The sequence below is a fragment of the Fulmarus glacialis genome, unplaced genomic scaffold, assembly GCF_000690835.1.
Source record: "Fulmarus glacialis isolate BGI_N327 unplaced genomic scaffold, ASM69083v1 scaffold7337, whole genome shotgun sequence".
Taxonomy (NCBI): domain Eukaryota; kingdom Metazoa; phylum Chordata; class Aves; order Procellariiformes; family Procellariidae; genus Fulmarus; species Fulmarus glacialis.
This window is the reverse complement of record NW_009225016.1, coordinates 38,534-59,049: the sequence shown is the minus strand read 5'-3', so window position 1 is coordinate 59,049 and position 20,516 is coordinate 38,534. Positions and strand designations below refer to the sequence as shown.

Genomic DNA, 20,516 nt, shown 5'->3' with positions numbered 1-20,516 from the left:
CCCCTGCGCCTCCGGGGCATCGCGGGGATGGACGCGGGGCTGCACTCCGCCGGTGCGGGGCTCCCATGGCGTGCAGGAAATCGGCTGTAGACAGAACACGAGTGTGTAAAAGCTGCGTGTGTTTGTCTGCAGTAGCGCTGCTTTCCAGCACCAGTAACGAATCCAGGCTACAAGGCAGAACCGGGGTGTTTATAACTCCCTCAGACTAGAATTCTGAGCTTGCTGCCTTATCACCGCACCAGGAAACGGTGCACTGCCGATTCAGTGCTTATGCCAAAGGCACCTGATTCCCGCTTATTCTTCTTCCTCATTTTGGGTGGGGATGGAGAATAGAAGATGACTTAAAGTTACCTTCTGAGTTGTATGATCCCTGGTATTGTTCAAGGTCCAGCCCAATCTCCATATGTAAATTTGGGTAAGCTTCTGCAGATGTAACTCCACGTAAACTCCACGTCCCCTTAGCTTTGAAGGAAGAGAGCAGCAGTGGTGCACTGCTCCCTGCTCAGGCCTCCTCATCCGCCCCTTCCCTGTGTAGCTGGGACTGCTCCTTTATGTAATCTGTGTCTGCCTTATATAAGTTGTGTGTTACCTATGGAAGCTTTCAGTAGAATATTACTTTTGAACAACCTATTCTTACAGTGTTGTGAAAGGATGTTGGTAAATCAGAAGATCAGTCTCGGTAAACCTAAGGACAGGTTATACCTGCTGCAGCTCAGATATGTCTTTCAACCTAAATTGTTGTTTTAATTCTTCCATTTAATGCTAAGAAAGTTACAGTAAATGACTGTATAGTGGGGGTTTTTTTCTATTTTTAGTCTGTTTATTCTCCCTTAAAATTGTAGGAAGGATTTCTGCTAGGAGAGGTGAGACAAGAAGAGACCTTTAGCATTAGTGATTCACAGATCAGCAACACTGAATTTCTACAAGTGATTGGTAAGTAATAGAACTTTGAGAAATTCTGAAAGAAGCACTGTTCGGTTTTTGAATTTTCAGTACAACAATTCAGTATGAATTACTTCACTTGTGAGATCAGCACAAGATGTTCCAGTCTTTCAGAGTTGCATTTGTTACAATATTTGTGTGTTCGTGGTTGAGATGTGATGAAAGGAAACAGCCCTTTGCTAGATATGGGGTTTTTATGCATCTCCTTTTGTGGAAAAAAGATCGTTCATTGAAGACATTTATCTGCATTTCTTGATGGGGAAATTATTTATTTGGCTTTTGGTCCTGCAGGGAGTTTTCTGCTCGATATGATTGCCTAAATAAAAGCATATGCTCAAACTAAAATAAATGCATTGCTTGATTTACTAATACTGAAAGGGGGCAAATTTCCAGTAGAAGGTTTGGATGGATGGCTGGTAGCTGATGACATCGTAAACTGTCACAGCAAGATTTGCTGAGGAATATTTGTCAAACAATTTACTTTATTGATAAGCACAAGGACTGTAGAGCTGATTTGTTGTTGTTGTTGTGAAAAGTGAAAGAAGATCTAAGATCTTGCTATTAAGCGTTGTTGGTTGAAGTAGATGTTTTTATGCACGAGTGAGAAGCTGTTGCATGTTTTTAGCTCTATGGTTTATAGCAAATAGGAAACCTCTGAAAGAAAATGCCTTTTTTGTTTATGTATATATATAACCCGATGTTAAAATACATCTAAACCTTCTTTAAGAACCCGAATGTGTACGTACCTGGCTTTGTGGATCTGATTGCAGGTAACATAGCAGGGTCTGCATAAAGCTTAGATAAATCACAAACATCTTGTGATTGATGCTTAAATGTTATTCTGATGCAGAACTAATGATCTGTGGAAGTGTGTACTATATTGTGTTACATCTCAAGATACTTGTCACCTGAAAGTAGTGATGGCTGTGTATACAAGAATCCAGAAAGTGAAGTAGTTTCCCATTCCGGTTATTCCTAAGGGAACATAGGTGATACATTGACTGAGTGAAATGTCAGTTAATTACAATTAATTAATGGAGCTAAATTACAAAAAATAAAGGCATAGGATTTTTTGTGTGTATATAATCACTATCAAAGTGTTGTATAAAGGAAGGCAGCTGATAGCTATGTCTGTTCAGACAAAACTAGACATGACTATTCGGTGGTAACTGATCTTAGTTATTGTTGACAGTGCAATACAGTAATGTCACCAACTGCAGCCTCAGCGTGGTTTCATAAACCAAGTGTTTGTGGCGTTAAAAATTATTCCCTTTTTAGATAACTCTCTTGTCACATTCCTGGTTACGGTTATCTGGAGATCTTCTGGATATCTTTTTGTTTACCAAATTTTTACTTCAATATTAGTTCATCAACATTAACTCTTGAATTCCCAGATCAACTCATGAACTGAGATTGACAGTTTTGTGGCACTGTTGTCACAGATGAGTTTTAACATTCTTACACGTCTGCTGTCTCAAAGCTTAGTGGTGATGTTTGAGTATATATGTGTGTATATATAGTACATATGTAGAGAGATACAATAAGTCAATGTGTAAAACTCAAATTTAGAGCGATGGCCGCTTCATGCGTTCTGAGCAGTAAGCTTGTTGCTTCCTGTTTTTCAAAAGACAAGGTTTGTGTAGCAATGTGATAACACGAGAATCAAGTATGTATTCTCAGTAGCTGTAGTCAATATATTTGCTGGAAGGAATTGGTCTAAGCTGGAATAATTAAACTTACTGGCTTTGTTTAGCAAATCACTTCCACAGATTCTTGTATGCCAGTGTGAAAATACAGGGTTGATACACTTTTAAACAATTCCAAATAAAGAAAGTCAGTGACTGTAACAGCAGCATCATGAGGAGTTCTTGCCAGTGAAAATGTATGGTTTCTCAGGCAGTACACCTGCCATGGATGTTCAGGACCTTGTTTTGGTAGTGGCTAAGTATGCTGAGATGTTAATGTGTGTAGTCTGTTGTTCTTGGGAATTGTGATCTGCTTCTTACTCTGCTGAGATTGCAGTCATGAGCAGCCTGTGAGTTTCAGAACAGCAGGTGGTGAGTCACTTTCCAGGAAGGAAGAGTCTAAACAAAGTTGTTGCTAAACTCTCCTGTGGAGTTCTAATATAGGAGCTTGAAATATTATTGCTACATAAGTGCTATTCAGTCTGAGCACATACAGTTTCAGGCAAAATCACAGTATAATAATATGAATAAATGATAAGCTGTATTTGGTAAAAAGTCGGAGTAGAGGAGAACTTTAAAGAAGTATTAAACGCCGCAAAAAAGTAAGTCGTGCTTCATGTTAGAGAGATAATGCGGATTGGATTTCTGCTCTTTTCTCGCTCCTCTTTGAGATTACTGACGTGTTACAACCTTTGCTGCTTAAATAAGCATCTTAGCATTTATTACAATCTCTTCAATGAAAAAAAAATACTGCTGTGACTTTTTAATACTTCATATGACAGAATTATAAATTGCAGCTAACCATTTGGGGGTGGCGTTTGACCCCTTTTCTCATCATAGAGTCTATTTGCCTTGCCTGGTTAAATACTCCAATGTATAACATTTCAGTGATTCCCTTCCCCATCCCTTTTTTTATTCATTGCTGCTGTAACAAACTGTGTATATGAAGGCAAGTTATCTATTGTGGAAAGGTGTATCAAAAATTAAAAAAAAATCATAAATGCCTTTGTGAGGAGGTTACAACCATAAAATAGTATCAAAAGCGTGTATCTGAGGCTCAGCTATATCTGTGTATATCTGAGAAAATGTATGTCTTGCTTATCATTAAATTATTTTCCTCTGTAAAATGGCAGATTAGAAAGAGAAGCTAGTTTTCTGGGTATGGTGCTGTGTCATCAAGTGTTGTTGAGACATTAAGGGCAGTGTGTGGTCTGACACAAATGTTTATTTGCTCAGTAGCTGTGATGTGGAAAGTTCATGCAAGATATGCCACTGTAATTTCTCTTTACCTTGAGCAGTTGGACATACGTCTCTTTTTTTTTTGTTTGTTGTTGCAGAAATCCATAACCATGAGCCTTGTTCAAAACTCTTTAGGTAAGCATTTTCTGTTGTCTTCCCGTGTTGGCTGCAGAATATAAAAATAGGTAGCTCACTGAAATATATTAGCATTTCAAATGTACTTACCAATGTTTGCATTGTTTGCTCATCTGATGATATTAAAGGAATATGTGTAAATGGCATCAGCCATGACAACGAGAGTATGAGTTTACAGTTTTAGTAGCACTTACCTTAATATAAAATGTTACGTTAGAAAGTGTGCTGAGGTAGCTAGTACAGGCTTATTTCTCTCTCTCTTTGAATTTCCACCTCATGTAGTTAGTGGAGGTAGGATAAGTGATATGATTTGATCTGACTGCTGATAATTAGGATGAATGTCAAAACCAATTTAAATTATTGTAGTCTTAGGTTAGCTCTGCTTGGACCTGGTTTTGTAGTTAGTTGTACTAACTTGCACCAACTAATTATTCTGAAACTTTCAGCTTACTAGGTTTTTTGCCTTCTGATCTCCTGTACACCAGAATTTAAATTAAATATAGGTCTAATATATTCTATTTAGCAGCTTCCATCTACTTATACGTAGCTTTTCTCTATAGTCTTCACTTGTTATACAGTGATGGCTTCTAAATTGCTGTCTAGAAATTCTTTTTAGAAGGAATTCCCAATTAATCTCCTCTTGTCTTTGTTTAGAGATTTCCAGCCAATTAAGAAGACACAATGCCTTAGATATTATGATTGACATTAGTTACATTAGAAAGAAAAACTGCTGTCATTTGCTATCTGATAATTACAGAGGGGGTACTCTTAACCCAGTGGTTTGAATGCTAGAGACTCTACACATCAAGATAATATCCTAGTGTCTAGTAGACTCTGATTCCTAGTGAAGCTTTGTGCACCGCATATCAAAACTGATCACGTTTACTGCTTCTCCCCAGTCAAGAAATTGGTTGTTAGTAACTGAGCTCATGGAGGAAGGGGAAGAAGTCTGTATTCCACTGCATGCTTTCTGCACAAGAAAACTGATGAATTTATTTACTTCAGAGCACAGGGGAAACTCTCACAGCTCATATAGCCTTTATCAGTACCAGAGCATGCTGCTGGTTTCTCTGTTCTGTTAGTTGTAGCAGATGCTGATTTGGGGGCGTTCCATCTTATCCTTTTGACTTAAGTGTAGCCAGTCTGAGGAGGCCTATCACTCACCCGCTCTGTATTCTTGTGAGCTGACACTGCTGATGTTGAGTATAACAGGCTTGGTTCCAGTGCTTTTACCAACATGTGGGAACTGAATAAAAAGGAACGATTTTAAAAGGACTGATTTCTCTGTGCAATTTTCAAATGAAGGTGTTTTGTTACATACTAGTTGCTCATCCCATAAGAAAATTACTCTTATAAAGCATAGAAAGAGAAATAATTGGATATCTGCTACTTACAAGAATGTATAAATATTGTGAACATGTATTGAAAAGATTATGCAAATATTATGTTGTATCTCAAATTAGTAATTAGTTGTAGTCTTAATATTCACAATAACTTGTATCTTGAAAAAATATTATTTCCACCCTTATTTACCAGCCAAGTACTGAGCTCAGGATTTTCTGTTGTTTTTTTTACCCACACACACAAGAGCTGAGATCGTAGACCTCTAAACCAGAGTGTTTTCCTGCACTGCTTTAGGTGTTTGTGATATCAGCTCTTGAAAGAGACTAAGGACTTGCAGATAAGTCAAGGAGGAATCTATTTTCAAATGTTTTTCCTTTTATCATGAAGTGTGATCTACTTGAACTTATAAAGCTGTCTGTGTAGATAGATTTATAAATTCTTAAATCTGTCATGTCCTCAAAATAACAACTTGCCAGGGTTTGGCCTCAGTTCTGTAAGCAGAGCCATATGGAAAGACCATGATACTTTGGATTCTTGCTAACCTCAGTATAACTGTCTTGGCTTCAAGGGTCCGATCATGAGTGTCTAATTGCAGGACTGGAGCTCAAGAAATTGATTTGTAGTTGCATGTAAAATGGCCCTGCTTTCCTTTCCTCTTTGGCAGGTAGGCCTCTTATTATCAAAGCAGGGTTTTACAGAATGCTGGTCAAAATACAATTACACAGTCCATTTATGTATGTACCCCTTGTAGGGGCTGGCAGTGAAATACTAGGCATCAAACTAATAGGTTCCATAAAAGCATTTTAAAACTAATAATTACAGGCATCTTGTATGTCATTACTAGTGGTTTAAAAGGGGTTAGAGTTTTCACACCAGCTAGTCTTGTGCATCTAATTTAAATGCATCTTCCTCTGTGAGCAACTGCATCTGTCTGTTAGCTGTGCAGTCAACCTAGGCTTCTGACTGTGCTCTATATAGCACCCGAGTTGGATATCTTAAGTAGGTGGTGTGAATACTGACCTATGTTGATAAAGGTAAAACTGTAGAAGTTGCTTTGTAATGTATAGAATGCCATATATTTGAAGAACAATCGAAGTATAAATTACTTACTTTATGTATAATATGTGCGTGTAAACTGTGTACCTACCTTTCTCTCTTCCTTTTTCGTTCAAGCTTTTATGACTATGCAGGCAAGGTTAATGAGGAGAGTTTGGACAGGATTCTTAAAGACCGAAGAAAAGTAAGTTTTCTATCTTTTCCTCCTGTTCTAGTCATTAGAGCCTATATAATAAGAAAGAGATGTTTTGGGAAACAAACGAACAAAGGTAGTTAACCATAAAAAATATTTTCGTTCACAAATCTGATGGTTTGTTTTGACCCAAGGCTTATCCTGTACAGAAGTTTGTGGATTTGTGGTACTTAGATTAAACTGGGGGCAATGCCTAAATTTCCTGAAGAAGTGCAAAGGATTTAAGTTTACGTCTCCAAAAGTGAAGGGCTAGTATTAACCCACTCAAATTTCTGAGCTAAACATGTAGCATAATGATTGTACACTCTGCTGCTGAAACCAAGAAAAACATAGCTGATTTGAAAATCTGTTCTAAAGAGTTCATTTAGAAGAGTTGTAGTGATATAGCCTTGTAATTGCAATTTTTGCACTGTCAGTTTTAAACCGGAAAAACTGTTCTATCCATTATGTCAGATGTTGTCATAGCTTTATGCCACGCATATGTTGTTAGTAGCACAACTAGTATTAAGAAGATTAAATTTTAGTAGTTATTTGGAGAAGGGTCAAACTTTTTTTCAGTGTTTCCATTCCATACTTGTAGTGCACTATCTTTCTAATTATCAAATAATTGATTCAGAAATTCTCATGAACTGATACGTCAAAGAGCAGAGCTGAAGGTGTGGTTCCGTATGTAGTGAAGTGAATCCACCGGTCAGCTTGCTCTGGCAAAAAGACGGATGACTGACTTGCATGGTTCAATTTGCAGCAACTGTGGACCTTGTTAGACCTAGCAGGGTAGCATCACTAGTACATGAATTTGGCTCACGAGGTCTGGTCAGTGCCAGAGCTAGTACAAGGTGGGGGTGGTTAAAACAAGACTTTTTTTCTTGTTTAACTTATTTTTACAAAGCAGCAGCAAACCAATGTCATTCCAGCTGCTTGTAGCACTGCTGATTGCATTTTGCTCGTGGCAGGGCTAACTGTCAAGGCATGACCTGTTGAGCTTTTGGGATTTCTGTCCTCTACAGGTGACTCAAGTGTAACTTTCGCTACTCTGAGTAAGAATGCCTATTGTGTGAATTGATCATCATTATGCAAAGTGTGTGATGCTTAATTGCTAATTGAATTTTCAGTCTTTAGTTTCTGTTCACCTTACCCACCTGAACTGTGAACTTTTGCTTACAGACAAGGCTTACACTGAGGAGGGATCTTTAGGGAAGCAAGTCCTAAATCTGTGCAACTTCTGCAACACTGATGATTGTAATGCTTTTTTCTTGTCTGTTTCTTCCAGCAAATGCTCTCAGAAGAAACTCCTCTGTGTATACTAACGTATTTATGCTGAGTACATAGGTGCTTTGTGTGTATATTTACACATGTACATCTTTATGCTGATGATGGAGTGAGTTTCCAGTCTCAGATCCAGAATTCTGTAACCCCGTAACTCTACTCCAGAACACTACAGAGCATATTAAGTTCTCCTTCAGGAGACAAGGCAAAAAACATAATTAAAAAATGTTTGTCTCCCACTAGTTTTCAGTTGAATTTTATTTTGTAAGGACCTACCTTGCAGGGAGACTCTGGCAAGATGCATTATCTGTGGTGAGAAAGCAGGCAAAAGTGGAGAAATTAAAACTTGCAAGTGTCATGTGACTAAAGCACCACAGATTTAATGACATTAATTGTCATAACGTCAAAAAAGAAGGAAATACTGCTCTCTGGGAACCAAGACAGTCTTGTATTCTCTTTTGTTAGCAAACTATGCACATTTTATTACATTCAGACTAAGTAATTGTACAGATTTACTATAAAAAGTTAAAAACAATGCTTCCAATTTTTTTAACATGGGAGTCATTGTTTAATATATAGAATCTGCTCTGTTCTACTGAATATATACATGCAGTCTTAATGCATCACTGCACGATAGTGCCTATTCCTGGGACTCTTCCTAAACCAAATTGTTAACAATGTGTCCTTTTTCATTAATCTCTTAAATTAAATGTTAGTTTACATGAAGTAAAGGAATTTAATGTATGTTGTATTCAAAATAATAATTGCATTAGAATGGGTTTTATCTGATGTGCATACGAATCTTTCACAATTCAATGCACAATAAGATAATGTTACTGTTGTGCACAGCAGACTAGTCCCATATGTCTCATGAACAGACATAAATTTGCAAATATGTTCATGAAGCACTGGGAGTGTCTTACAAATCAATACAAGTGAATAGGCAGTTGAAATATTTAGGCTAAAGAAAATTCACATCTGCTGTGTTTGAAAACAGCTCAAGTCTAATAATTTGTAGATGCTCCAAGGTTTGTTGCTAAAAATAAACAATTGAAGTATATTGGAAATGGGATCTTGAATGCCACTGAGGACACACAGGTGTTTGTAGCACAATAAGGCTAAGCAATTAATGGTCGTGTTGTAACAGGATGTCACTTGTTTCGGTTAGTTTAATAGGTGCAAGCCTCTAGTAATTCAGTCCGATTTTGTTGTAATAAAGCTATTAGCTAATTCACGTGATACCACAGTTTTAGCAACTTAATTATAAGAAGGTAAATCTGTATGTCTCACTTAATACTTCTTTTTTTTTCTGGTATACTTTGATTACAGAACGTTATTGGATGGTACAGATTTAGGAGAAACACTCAGCAGCAAATGTCATATCGAGAGCACATCATTCATAAACAGCTGACGCACATTCTTGGAGTGCCTGATCTTGTCTTCCTTCTCTTCAGCTTCATTTCCACTGCAAATAACTCAACACATGCTTTAGAATATGTGCTTTTTAGACCAAACCGAAGGTAAGCAATCTCTGTATACGAACCAATCCTCATTTTTTGTTCTACTTCTTACTGCTATTCTTTATACTCTAAACTATTTTCAAGTTCGTACAATTACACATAGAGAAGGCTTTGTGTTTGTCAAATGATGTCTCAGTGTACAATTGTCAGTGATGACAGCTTTTTTTTTCTGTGCAAGTAACTTACAAATTAAAGTTTTGGGGTGAGCAAAAGTTCTTTTCAGTCTTTAAATCTTCAGACAATAAAAAAAAATATTTTAAGAGAAATCAGATGTCAGTACCATGTTTCTTAAAATAGACTTGAATGTGGCTTCACCCTTCTTCTATCTGTCGTAGTGTGAATGCACAATTAAAAGGTTCTAAGAGGTACGGAGGTGGGTCCATCTCAAAGGGAGTTTTTGATCATGTGTTTATTTTGAACACAACTTCTAATATTTAGCAGCTTTTATAATAAACCTAATGCAGAAGCTTTAAAATTAGATGAGTTGTGATCATCAGGAAGATGGAATAATATCAAGGCTATTGTAAATAATCTTTTGAATATAAATTAAGAAGTCTTTCTAAACTTTTTCTACAGGTATAATCAAAGGGTGTCACTTACTATTCCTAATCTAGGCAACACTAGTCAACAGGAATACAAAGTTTCTTCAGTGCCAAATACTTCTCAGAATTATGCCAAAGTTATTAAGGAACACGGGTAAGGATTTTTCCTTTGCAAATGAAGTACAGTCATCAAGCGCTATGTTCTGTACCTTCCAAAGAATACTACAAATATGCATTTCAAGCAGGAAAAAAAACTAGTTCTGGAGCAGAATAGTCAGTTCCTACTGTGCTTTTTTCCTGCTTAGAATTGAACCTTTTAGAAGAACAAAGGGGACTTGGTGCACTAATCAGAAAAGCAGCGTTGGTGTGGCCAGTCGGTGCTGTGGGCCTTCTGGCTGCAAGTTTCTTAACTTGATTTCCACCCACCCCTTCAAGGAATTCGGTGTGCAAGCTTGATTTTAAAACTTGAACTCTGACTTGGAAGTGTTGAAGTCTTGTTGTTTTTCTTAAGTAATTTTAATTAAATGCTGTAAATGCAAAGTAGCTCTTCTGACTGTTAACAATGAAATTATACAAGCTTAAAGATTTCTGCACAAGTTTAATCTCATTCAAATAGGACTTTATTGTTCCAGAAGGAATTTTGTTATTGAATATGTTACTGTCCAAATTTTGGTTCTAGAGAGTATGGTATGTTTTTAGCAATATAAAATAAAATACATTTTAGAAATATAGTGATATACTGCTTAACAGCAATTCAAAGACAGCATGAGCTAGAAACTTGTGTTGTCTTTTCTAACTAATGATTTCTGCTTTTTTTTAGTACTGATTTTTTTGACAAAGATGGAGTGATGAAGGACATCAGGGCTATATATCAGGTTTATAATGCACTTCAGGAAAAAGTACAGGTAACTTCCTTTACTTAATATTGGTCAGTATGTATGTGGCATCTCTTGTTTGTCCTTTGGTTAAACCAGGAGTGGAGGAGATGGATTTTTAGAGCTCATAAACAATTTATCATGAACTGTAGGAAAATAAGTCTGACTAATAATGAAATGTGTCAGTTTCTATTTAATGTGTGCATTTGCAGTGGCTGCTGTAAAAGTGGTTGATAGGAAGATCATCAATTCTTTCTCTTTTGCAAGTAAGAATGATTTAATGCTTAGTGCTTTCTGGGAGACGTTAGCTATTTTTAAGAGTACGTGCTGAAGAAAAGCCTTGCTGAAGGCTGTAAGGATTTGCACAGGTTTAAAGGCTTGGCTTGCCTGTGTGAGTTCAAAAATGACTCCTGGCTCTTGGTACGTAGCATGCAGCAAAGAGCTCCATCTGTTAGTTCAAACTTGTGAATGTTTTGTGTAGAGCATGAGTGAATCCTGCTCCAAATGTGGCAAAGCATCTGAAAGTGCCTTAAGTGTCAAATCTACTAAATGTAAGCCTGTCAGTTCACAGCTTGTCCTATGTGAAGAGCAGCATAGCTGTGCTGCCTCAGGAGCGCACACATCTGCTAATTGTGCTGTAGTCACAGCTTATTTCCAGGCTTTCCCCTTACATCTGCCCTGGAGGGATTTGTGTCTCTGCTCCAGCTTAGCTTTGCTGGTTGGCACATACAGCAGAGAACAAGGCGATAATCGCTCCAACCATCCCCTGACCCTGCTGGCACAGGAGAACTACTATTTCTGGGTGGAAGTTGCTACTTTCTAACCTGCCTTGTAAGGTGGGTAACTTGCAATGAGAAGGCAGACAGCTTTCATGCGGCTTCAGGAGACATGAAAATTTATTTTCAGAGGTCTATCCCATTAGCTAATGGTATTATTCTGTAATGCTCTTTTTGCCAAGAGTGCTTATACGCTTTCATGCTCTTGCTGTTGTTTGAATTAGTGTCTGGAAAAATGGAAAATGTAACATCATCAGGGAGTTGTCTTCCTACCTGTTAAAACTATGACTTTGTTGTATTTCACCATGTAAGTCATGCTGCTGTACATTGTTTACAGAGCTTTAAAGTAATTTAAGTGTTAGCTAACTTGAGGAACTTTTATCTTTAAAGTGACTGTTTCACAGAGAATGTTAAGGGACTGGAAATAAGTTTTCTGGAAAGCAGCTAAGAGACATGCCTTTGCATTATTCACCGATTAGTTGGGAGGGGAGGGTTTTAACTTTATAACCTTCAAAAAATTAGATATAGGACTGAAAGCATAGTTAATGTTTTTCAACTCTGTAGGTAAGATCACTAATAGTAACCTTTTGGACAAGAAACAGTAAATGGCTAGTGACTTACTGTTTAAGACTCATCAGTGCTTTTAGAGTTGTGTACTCTTCAAAACTGATCATGTTTAACGATAATGACCAATACTTCATTTCTGAAGAAGTAAACAATATCCAGTGTAACATGTTTAGATTAAAAATGAAATCAATACTATCCAGAACTGTTTTTAAACTTAGATCCTTCTATGAAAATTTCACATTCATTTCCTGACCAGTATAGGGAAATCTTGTTGAAAAATCCATAGGTCTTGTTTATTTAATAGAGGTATCAGCTTGGGACAGTTGTCTCTTGAGTCAACTGTTTCATACCTCAGTCTAGCACAAAAAGTACGCACCTTTATGCTACATTTTAAAATCATGCTACTGTAGTATCATTATTGTGCTAACAACAGTGTATTTTAAAAAAAAAGTCAAGTCTCTTCCACTAAGTAGGAAGAACTAACTTTGGATCTTACTACAAATCTTCCTGTAATGAGGAATTATTTGGAAATGCTTTTCTTATGACACAGCGGTTGGGAATTGGCAACAGCCGGTAAAGAGAACGATCTTCAGGTTGAGTATTATGCTCTGATACAGCTAACTCCTGCTCTTAGTTTTGTGCTTTTAATGGCTTCTTGTCTGATAGTAGCTTTATTAATGTTGTCATGAAAGTCTTTCATGTATTTTTGCAAAATCTTAGCATATCTTATGTTTTTCTCCTAGGCAGTATGTATAGATGTAGAAAAAAGTGAACGTGTTGTTGAATCTTTTCAAGCTGATGTAAACAAGTTAAAAAGGCAAATCGCCCAAAAGAAAAATGAAAAAGAACAAGAAATAAGTAAGTTGCCATTTAATTTTTTTGTTTCAGAAGCAGATGCTGTAAGGACAAAATGTTTTGTGGAATTATTTTGAGTTGTATTCCTGATAGCTCATAGCAAAAGAAAAAAAAAATCACATTGGGAAGGGCATATGGTGGATTTACATTGAATGATACCTGAACTGTGAAAGTATGTGTACTGCAGATATTTCTGTAGTAGTCATACAGTGTTAGCAAACTTAAAACATAGGAGAGAGACAAAGGTGTAGAGAAAGAACGAGAAAGTCAATTCTGGAAATAACACAGGAAAAGATCAGTTGTAGGAAGGGAGAAGTGGAGCAAAGCCAGGAATGGAAGAAGCAAATCTAAACACTGGAGGGATTGCTTTTGAAGTATTACATGGAAGCAGGGTACTGTGTTTACAGGCCAGTAGCTATCAACGGGTTGTTTGGTTTTTTTAATCTTTATTCCCTTTCCCACTCCCCAACCCTATACAAGCCAAATACAAGCCCAGCACCAATTAAGTTCGTGTTCAGTTATATTACTGGATACCAGACAAACTGGGTGAAGGAAAACGAGTGCTTAAGTGAACACTGATGTAGATCATCTGAAGTGTTGTCTAGATGATTTTTGACCTTGTAGCTTTTAGTGGATGTATCGGGTTTTTCACCACTGATTTACAGACCATCTACATTTTTATACTCCTCTCCCACTTGGTAGTTACTGAATCCTAGTTTAGTCAGCATTTTTGCATTATTTGCTGACTTAGTGGTGAACATGATTAGCATTGAAATACCACTTTTCAATGTTGAACTAAATCTTCTCAAAAGTCCATTTTGAAGTCATTCCTATCTTCAGGAGTACCTGCTAGAAAGTGGAAGAAACTACTTAAGTGCAGAATATTTTTGGAATTTGCCTACCTATTTCAAGTACCATGTCATCACTGATATGAATTTCAATCTGTATTAGTTTTAATTCCATGAAGCTACTGAAATATTGTCCTTCTTGCAGTGTGTTGGGAGGGGATTCATTTTGGGGGAAGCTGAATCAGGTAATTCTTTGATTTATTCAAGGCAATACAAGCATGATGGTCTTTTCTTTCCAGTGAAGCTCTGAATGCAGAAATTATACTTCTGCTTTGTTTTGAAGACCTATATTAGTATCGAGTTGATTGGGTTTAAGTTTCCATGGTGCAAATAAGTCCCAGTAAAAATCCATGTTTTTATTAGGGTTGGTTCTGCATTCTGTATTAATAGTACAAGTTTTCATAGTATATATTTAGGACTGGTGGGGAAAGCCAGTAATAGGTGTATGTTCATCTTTTTTGCTGCTCCATAATTTCCTGAATCAGTGAGACCTATTGTGTGAGCGTACTTGGCTGGTTGCCACACTGTCCCTCCTTCCTGAAAATTGAATGTGGCTTCAGGAAACTTTTGCTTAGCCGTAGATAGGTTTTGTGAAGAGGCTGGACCTTTCCAAGGAGACATTGCTGATCTAATTTAATTTGTGAGTGTAAAAGAAGACTGAAGGTAGAGAGTAGGAGCAGAAAACAGGCAAATGGGAAGTAATATTAAAAAAAAAAAAAATTTATAAGCAAATTACATATTTCAGCAACACTGACTCTTTCTTCCATGTTTTGAAATGATAAGCAAACAACCAAATTATGTAATTTTAGCTGCAAGCTGTGTCTGAGACTAAAAGATGGCTTAGATGGGTCAACACCCTAAACTGTGCAACAGGCCCCTCTGCTGCTATGACTGGATATTTTTATTTTCTCCAGGCAGCAAGGTACTGTTATCACATGAGTGTTTTAGAGCAAGCTTTGATCCGTCAGCCCAAGTTCTTCCTTCTCTGAACCTCAAAGATAAGGTAAAGATCCAGCATCAGCTACAGACCATTTGAAAGATGGAAGTGGCATGAGTCACTGCCGTTTCCTGCTTGGCTGTAGATGAAACAGCCAGGGAACTGCTACTACACGAGCTAGCGAGAAGTAGAGATGGGTATTTAGCGTGACTGGAGCTGATCCCAGCCCATATGGCAAAAGATGGGGGAGGAGGAGAAGGAGCAGTCGGTGCTAGCCTCTAGATACTACCAGTGAGATGCAAATGCTGGACTGAAAATTTATGCTGGAGCAGATAATCATGTGAGAGGGCTGAAACAAGAAAACATGCAGCTTGTATCTCTGCAATATTTTTAGATGTGAGTAGCTAAATACTGAAGCTGGCCTTCTGTTCTGTCACTTTCTCAATATTGGAAGAATTTCCTTGTTTTTAATGAGTTAAATGTTCTAGTTAATCATTCTCTGAGCTGGAGGAAAAGGGAGCATTTGATTCAAATTCCTGCGGTAGTGTTGTGCAAAAGCTTGTATTCCTACAAATTTTTGGTTAATAGGTTATGACTTTAACACTCTAGTGTAAAAGTTGGTTGAGACTTTACTTGCAAGATCATGGAAATGATTTTGTACATGTAGTAGGATGTTCTAGGATATAGTGAGTGCTGTGCACTTCCCAGATGCCAGGAGATCTCCCACTGCAGTTCTCGTGTTGTGGACCAAAAATGGAGTGCTGTTATGTAGCCGCTTGAGGGAATATGCTCTTTCTATTACTGAAGAAATATCTCATTGACTTGATTAAAGGAACTCTTCAGCCTTGATTTTTGCTTTTTCCAGAAGTATGGTGTTACAGTAAGTAGAGCTGATACCATTTTGTCTATCACCTAGCCGCAAGGCAGCTCTACATATACCGGTGTCAATTCTGACAGATGTTTGGAGGTTAATAACCAGTTAGAAATCAGTCAAAAACTTAAGTCTCTCCCAGTGCTTAACAAACCTTCCTTCAAGGAAGTTTCTCCTCATGTGTAATGTATACTACTCTAATTTAAGCTGCCTTCTGCTTACCTTTCCACAGCAGCCTCTTATGTACATTTGAAGACTGAAACTGTTTCCTTAGTCTTCTCTAAGTATTCCAGTTATTGCAGTCTTTCCTCTTAGGTCGTGATACCTAGACCTCTAACGAGTCCTTTTCTTTTGTAGAGTTCTCCAGTTTTTCCCTATTTCTTAAACTGTGGTGTTCAAAATTAGATACAGTATTCCAATTGTAGTCTTAACCATTACAGTACATACTGAAATAATACCTGTTTCTCAACAGCTGAGCATGCTTAATGCATGTTGATATTTATAGTTTACATAAATCAACACTAAACCTGTATTTCTTTTCTGCAAAAGGATGTAACTGTTCCTCATTTTGCAGTTTGTGCAGTTCATTATTCCTGTGCATGTCTTCCTTAAATTATTTTCCGAATCATCTCATTTAAGATCACTTTCAAATTCCTGTTCTGATACTGTTATACTTGCAGCTATTACTAGCATAGTACTGTCTGTAATTTTAATAAGCATGTGCTGATTAAATTCCATCTTTTAGGTTGTTAATGTGAGTATAGTTCCGGTGCAGAGCTGTGGGAGCTTCGTCTTGATGCGTCTTTCCAATGTGACTGTTAACCATTGTAATTGTTCTTTAACCAGTTCTTCAGCTATTTTTTTTTTCAATCCTCATAGTGCTTATGTTACTGTCTATTCATTATGAAACATGGAGATGCTGTGAAATCCGTAAAGGCGAGACATATCTGTGGCTTTTGGTCTTGCTTTGATTGTTAAAACCACATGGATTGGAAAGAAACCCTGTCCTTAGACAAATTTATTTATAGCAACTGTCTAACTGTACAATTACTTAAATAAAAGTCAAAACACGGAAGTGGTGGTTTTACCCATTATGTCTGGCTTTTCATAGGGAACAGATTTCAGTGATCGTGTCTGACTCTTCCAGGTGCAGGGAACAACATACCTTACCAGTGTTACACCAGTGTGAAAGCCCTGATTGTGGATCACTGTGCTAGGGATATAGAAACACAGGTTCAAAAGATGATTCTTGCTCAGCTAGCTAGTTAGCAATCTAAATATGAGGTATCATGTGAGTACAGATGTTTTGGCTAGCAGAAGGTGAGCATGATACATGGTGGTCCCAGCAGCCTGCTAGGCTAATCACAGACTTTGGGAGGGAAGGTTTTTAAAATAATAATTTGAGGGAAGAAGACAAGGTAACTTCTTTGCTGGTGTTTATGAGATTGTCCCCTAGCACAAGGGGCATTGTAAGAGAAAGTACAGAAGTGTGATTTTAAGATGTAATATCAACAGTAAAAGCTGATTATGGTCTGATGAAAAGTGAGTCAGTACTTTCAGTACTGAATAAGATGTCGGTGGAGAGGAGCAGGCACGATGAGCTCTAGCGTAGCTACTTTTTGATGTGAGAAGGAACAGAGAAATACAGAGAGATGATGAGGTGGAAAGAGCAACAGGTTATGGAAACTTCCTGTAGCTATGTTTTTAGGGAACTTAAACTGGAGGAAATGAACTGGACAGGATGACTGTGCACATAAAAATGTAGCACACTTGCGCTTAGTTTATTTGCTTTCTGACACATTTTGGTTTTGAAATGGGATCATTAGGATAATCAAGTTGTGCTAATAATGATGAGTTTCATGGATGTACTGGTAAATTTAGGGAAGATCTTCTTTGTAAAGCTCAAAGAGTAGGATGTAGTAATAAAGATTTGACATGACGGTTAGGGATAGTGTCTCATAGTCATCAATACGAAAATCAGAATTGCCAGAGGTGAGTAGTGGAGACTGAGAGGAAAAGATCCAGTGCTGGAGTTTGAAAGCAATGCCAGGGATGAACATTTAATAATAACAACCAGAAAGGAAGAAGAGAGGACAGCCAAGGGCTGGGTGAGTGTGGTATGTTACAGCTAGATTACATAAAGTATATTGCAAAGTAAGCATTAAGTACACCAATGTTCTTTGCTTTTGTAGGAATGCAGCAAGCAATTTTAAGCAGGCAAATGCCAACAGATAACTTGGAACCTATGTTTGTTCCACGAATGTCCTACACTGGATTTGCTGTGGAAGGCTGCACACTTGAAGATTCAGATGTCTCTGATCCTCCCCCTCCGTATTCTGATTTCAATGCAACCAATCAAGAAAGTACTGTCGGTCATGGTCTCCTAGAAAGCAATGTTTTTATGCCTCGACCTCAAGCAGTAGGTTCTTCCAGCTATGTTTCCACAAATGCAGGATTGAAATATTCTGGTAATGGAGCATCCTGGTTGGTGACAATGTTGATGAATCAGAAGACAGTGATTATGAAAATTTGCTTGAACCTACAGAATCATCTGACAGTGAATATTCACAGACAAGGGATTCACGACCTTCATCACATCCTGATGGTGATTCCAGGAACACTCAAACTTCTCAGATTTGATAGGGGGGAAAAAAATCCATGACACTGTTTTTTTCATAATTGTTACAGAGAGATTTTGGGGATTTAACCTGGAGGAAATGAACTACACAGGAATACTGTGCACACAAAATGTAGAAGACTTGCACTAGATGGTTTATTCACCTTGTGATACATTTTGCAAGTTTTATAATGGAATCATTAGGATAATCAAGTTGTACTAATACTGATGAGGTTCATGGATGTACTGGTAAATTTAGGCAAAATGAAATTTATAGAGATCTTGTAGCTTTTGTTGCCATTTTTTCTTTAAGACAATAAATTGGGATGTAGTAACTAAGCACAGTTAGTCTACAAATAATGTTCTCAAATCAAAACTTACCTCTTGCACTATCATGCCTTGAATTTTAATTTTTAAAAGGGAATAAATATATCAGCCGCCTTCAAAATAGCTTTCTATGGTAAGCCAAATTGGCCTTTGCAAGCAAAGAAATTTTGATAATTCTGAGAAGCCTGATTGGAACAGATGTGGTCTACCTTCTTCTATCGGCATGCTCTTTTAACAGAGAAGGGGTTGGTTTCAACTTTTTTACTAGCAGAATGTGTGTATCACTTAAAATGATGGTTGCCTTTTTTTCTGTAAAGGGTGTGGGAGGGTGGGATGACTGGTAAATCATCCAAATGAATGTCATAAATATAATTATTCTGGTTTTGCTGGGTTTACAATGACTTTATGCCACACTAGCCTCATTTATTGTCTCATTTGTTATTTTAGCATAAATAAGAAGTGCACATACAGGAGTAAATGACTGACAGAAGTAGTAAATTCCATCGTGATTGGACTTTGGAGTCTGCAAATTACAAACATCAGAGACTGCTTCTTGCATTTTATTTGCATCTGAATATTGGATTTACGCTTCTAGATGAGTTATTTTATGTAATAAATAGGGGATAGGGTAGGAGAAGATTGTTTGGAGAGTCCCCTGGGTTTATTACCTCTTTTCCTCTGGGTGAAATGTGTAAATGATTATTTTAATTTGAATTACAGCTCTCGTCAGAAAATTGCCATTTGGGATAAATGAAGTGTGGTATATTTAGAGAATTTCATGTTTGGATGCACTTATTTTTATTTAAATACTGCTTGTATGCTAACGTTGCCCAAAATATGTGAAATTGTGCCACTAAGAAGTTTGTATTATTGGACTTTATCCCTGATCTGTAAATGAGAAAATACACATTTTAAGATGAGGTTATCTTAAGCATTTATCACTTTGAGGTGTCAATAACCACTTACTTGGTTTACACCCAGAAGAACAAAGCAGTCGCTTAAAAGTTTAAATATATCAGATTTACAAAAGACTAAAATTTCAGTATGTATTGTATATGTAGGCAGAATTCTGTTCATTAGCCTCTCCTTACCTGTACTAAATTAAGCAAAATGACTTTGGGAAAAATGAGATGTTAAAATTGCCACTCTTTATTGAGTGTTTCCACCTTTAAACATCTAGTGGTCTGTTTTAACTATTTTACATTATTCTCATTAGCCTTAACTTGATGCATTTTGTCTTCGAGTGTTGCAATCCATTTAACAGAGGACTTGCTCTGTTGTTACCGCTGGCTATCTGCAAGCACCTGTGGTTCAGGTGGTATAGATGTGTGTATGTCGAAATCAGAATTGACAAGATGGCAACTACCGTTTTTATTTTTATTCCGCACAGAAACCTGCAAAATGTACATCTCTGACAAAGCAGTTAAATGTGACAATAAAATCTTATTTAATCCTGTAACTTATATTTTAATATTTGTCAGGTTCCATGTCAGTGAAATAACTTGCCAGGAATACAGAAATGCAGCTCCAAATTGATGGTTTGTTAAAGCTAGTCTGTTTGTAGGACTAAGAGGGGGATTTGATGGCAGGGGGAGGAGGTAGCACTATACCTTGCATATTGCATAGCTGCCACACATTCTCACAATTATGTTGATACAAAAATCCTTGAGTTCTGGAATATTTTAATAACAAAAAATGTCTTAAGTTCTGCTTTTTTTTTTTGTTTTTTACACATAACATGTAGGTGATTGGAGGTGGAACAAGTATGTAATCATGTCCTCTAGCCAGTGCCTATCTGCAGGTACTTTCATTTACTGTAACTGCTTACTTAAGAACAAAGGGTGTGGTTTTAATTTATTTTTTTTAATTCAGATAATATTCTGGTAAAAATACATGTGAATGGACTTTGCAGGTTTCATTA

The 20,516-nt window shown here is 37.2% G+C and overlaps 1 protein-coding gene across 1 annotated transcript; it reads left to right on the top strand.

The window, feature by feature from the left end:
• The first annotated feature begins 848 nt into the window (after window positions 1-848).
• FAM175B (family with sequence similarity 175, member B) lies at window positions 849-20,054 on the top strand. The gene is given in 9 exon segments (XM_009582328.1): window positions 849-933; window positions 3,965-4,001; window positions 6,519-6,585; window positions 9,190-9,380; window positions 9,957-10,076; window positions 10,743-10,827; window positions 12,884-12,998; window positions 17,844-18,131; window positions 18,134-20,054. Coding segments are annotated over 6 exon segments (912 nt in total). The 5' UTR covers window positions 849-933; window positions 3,965-4,001; window positions 6,519-6,585; window positions 9,190-9,234; the 3' UTR covers window positions 18,292-20,054.
• The last annotated feature ends 462 nt before the right edge of the window (window positions 20,055-20,516 follow it).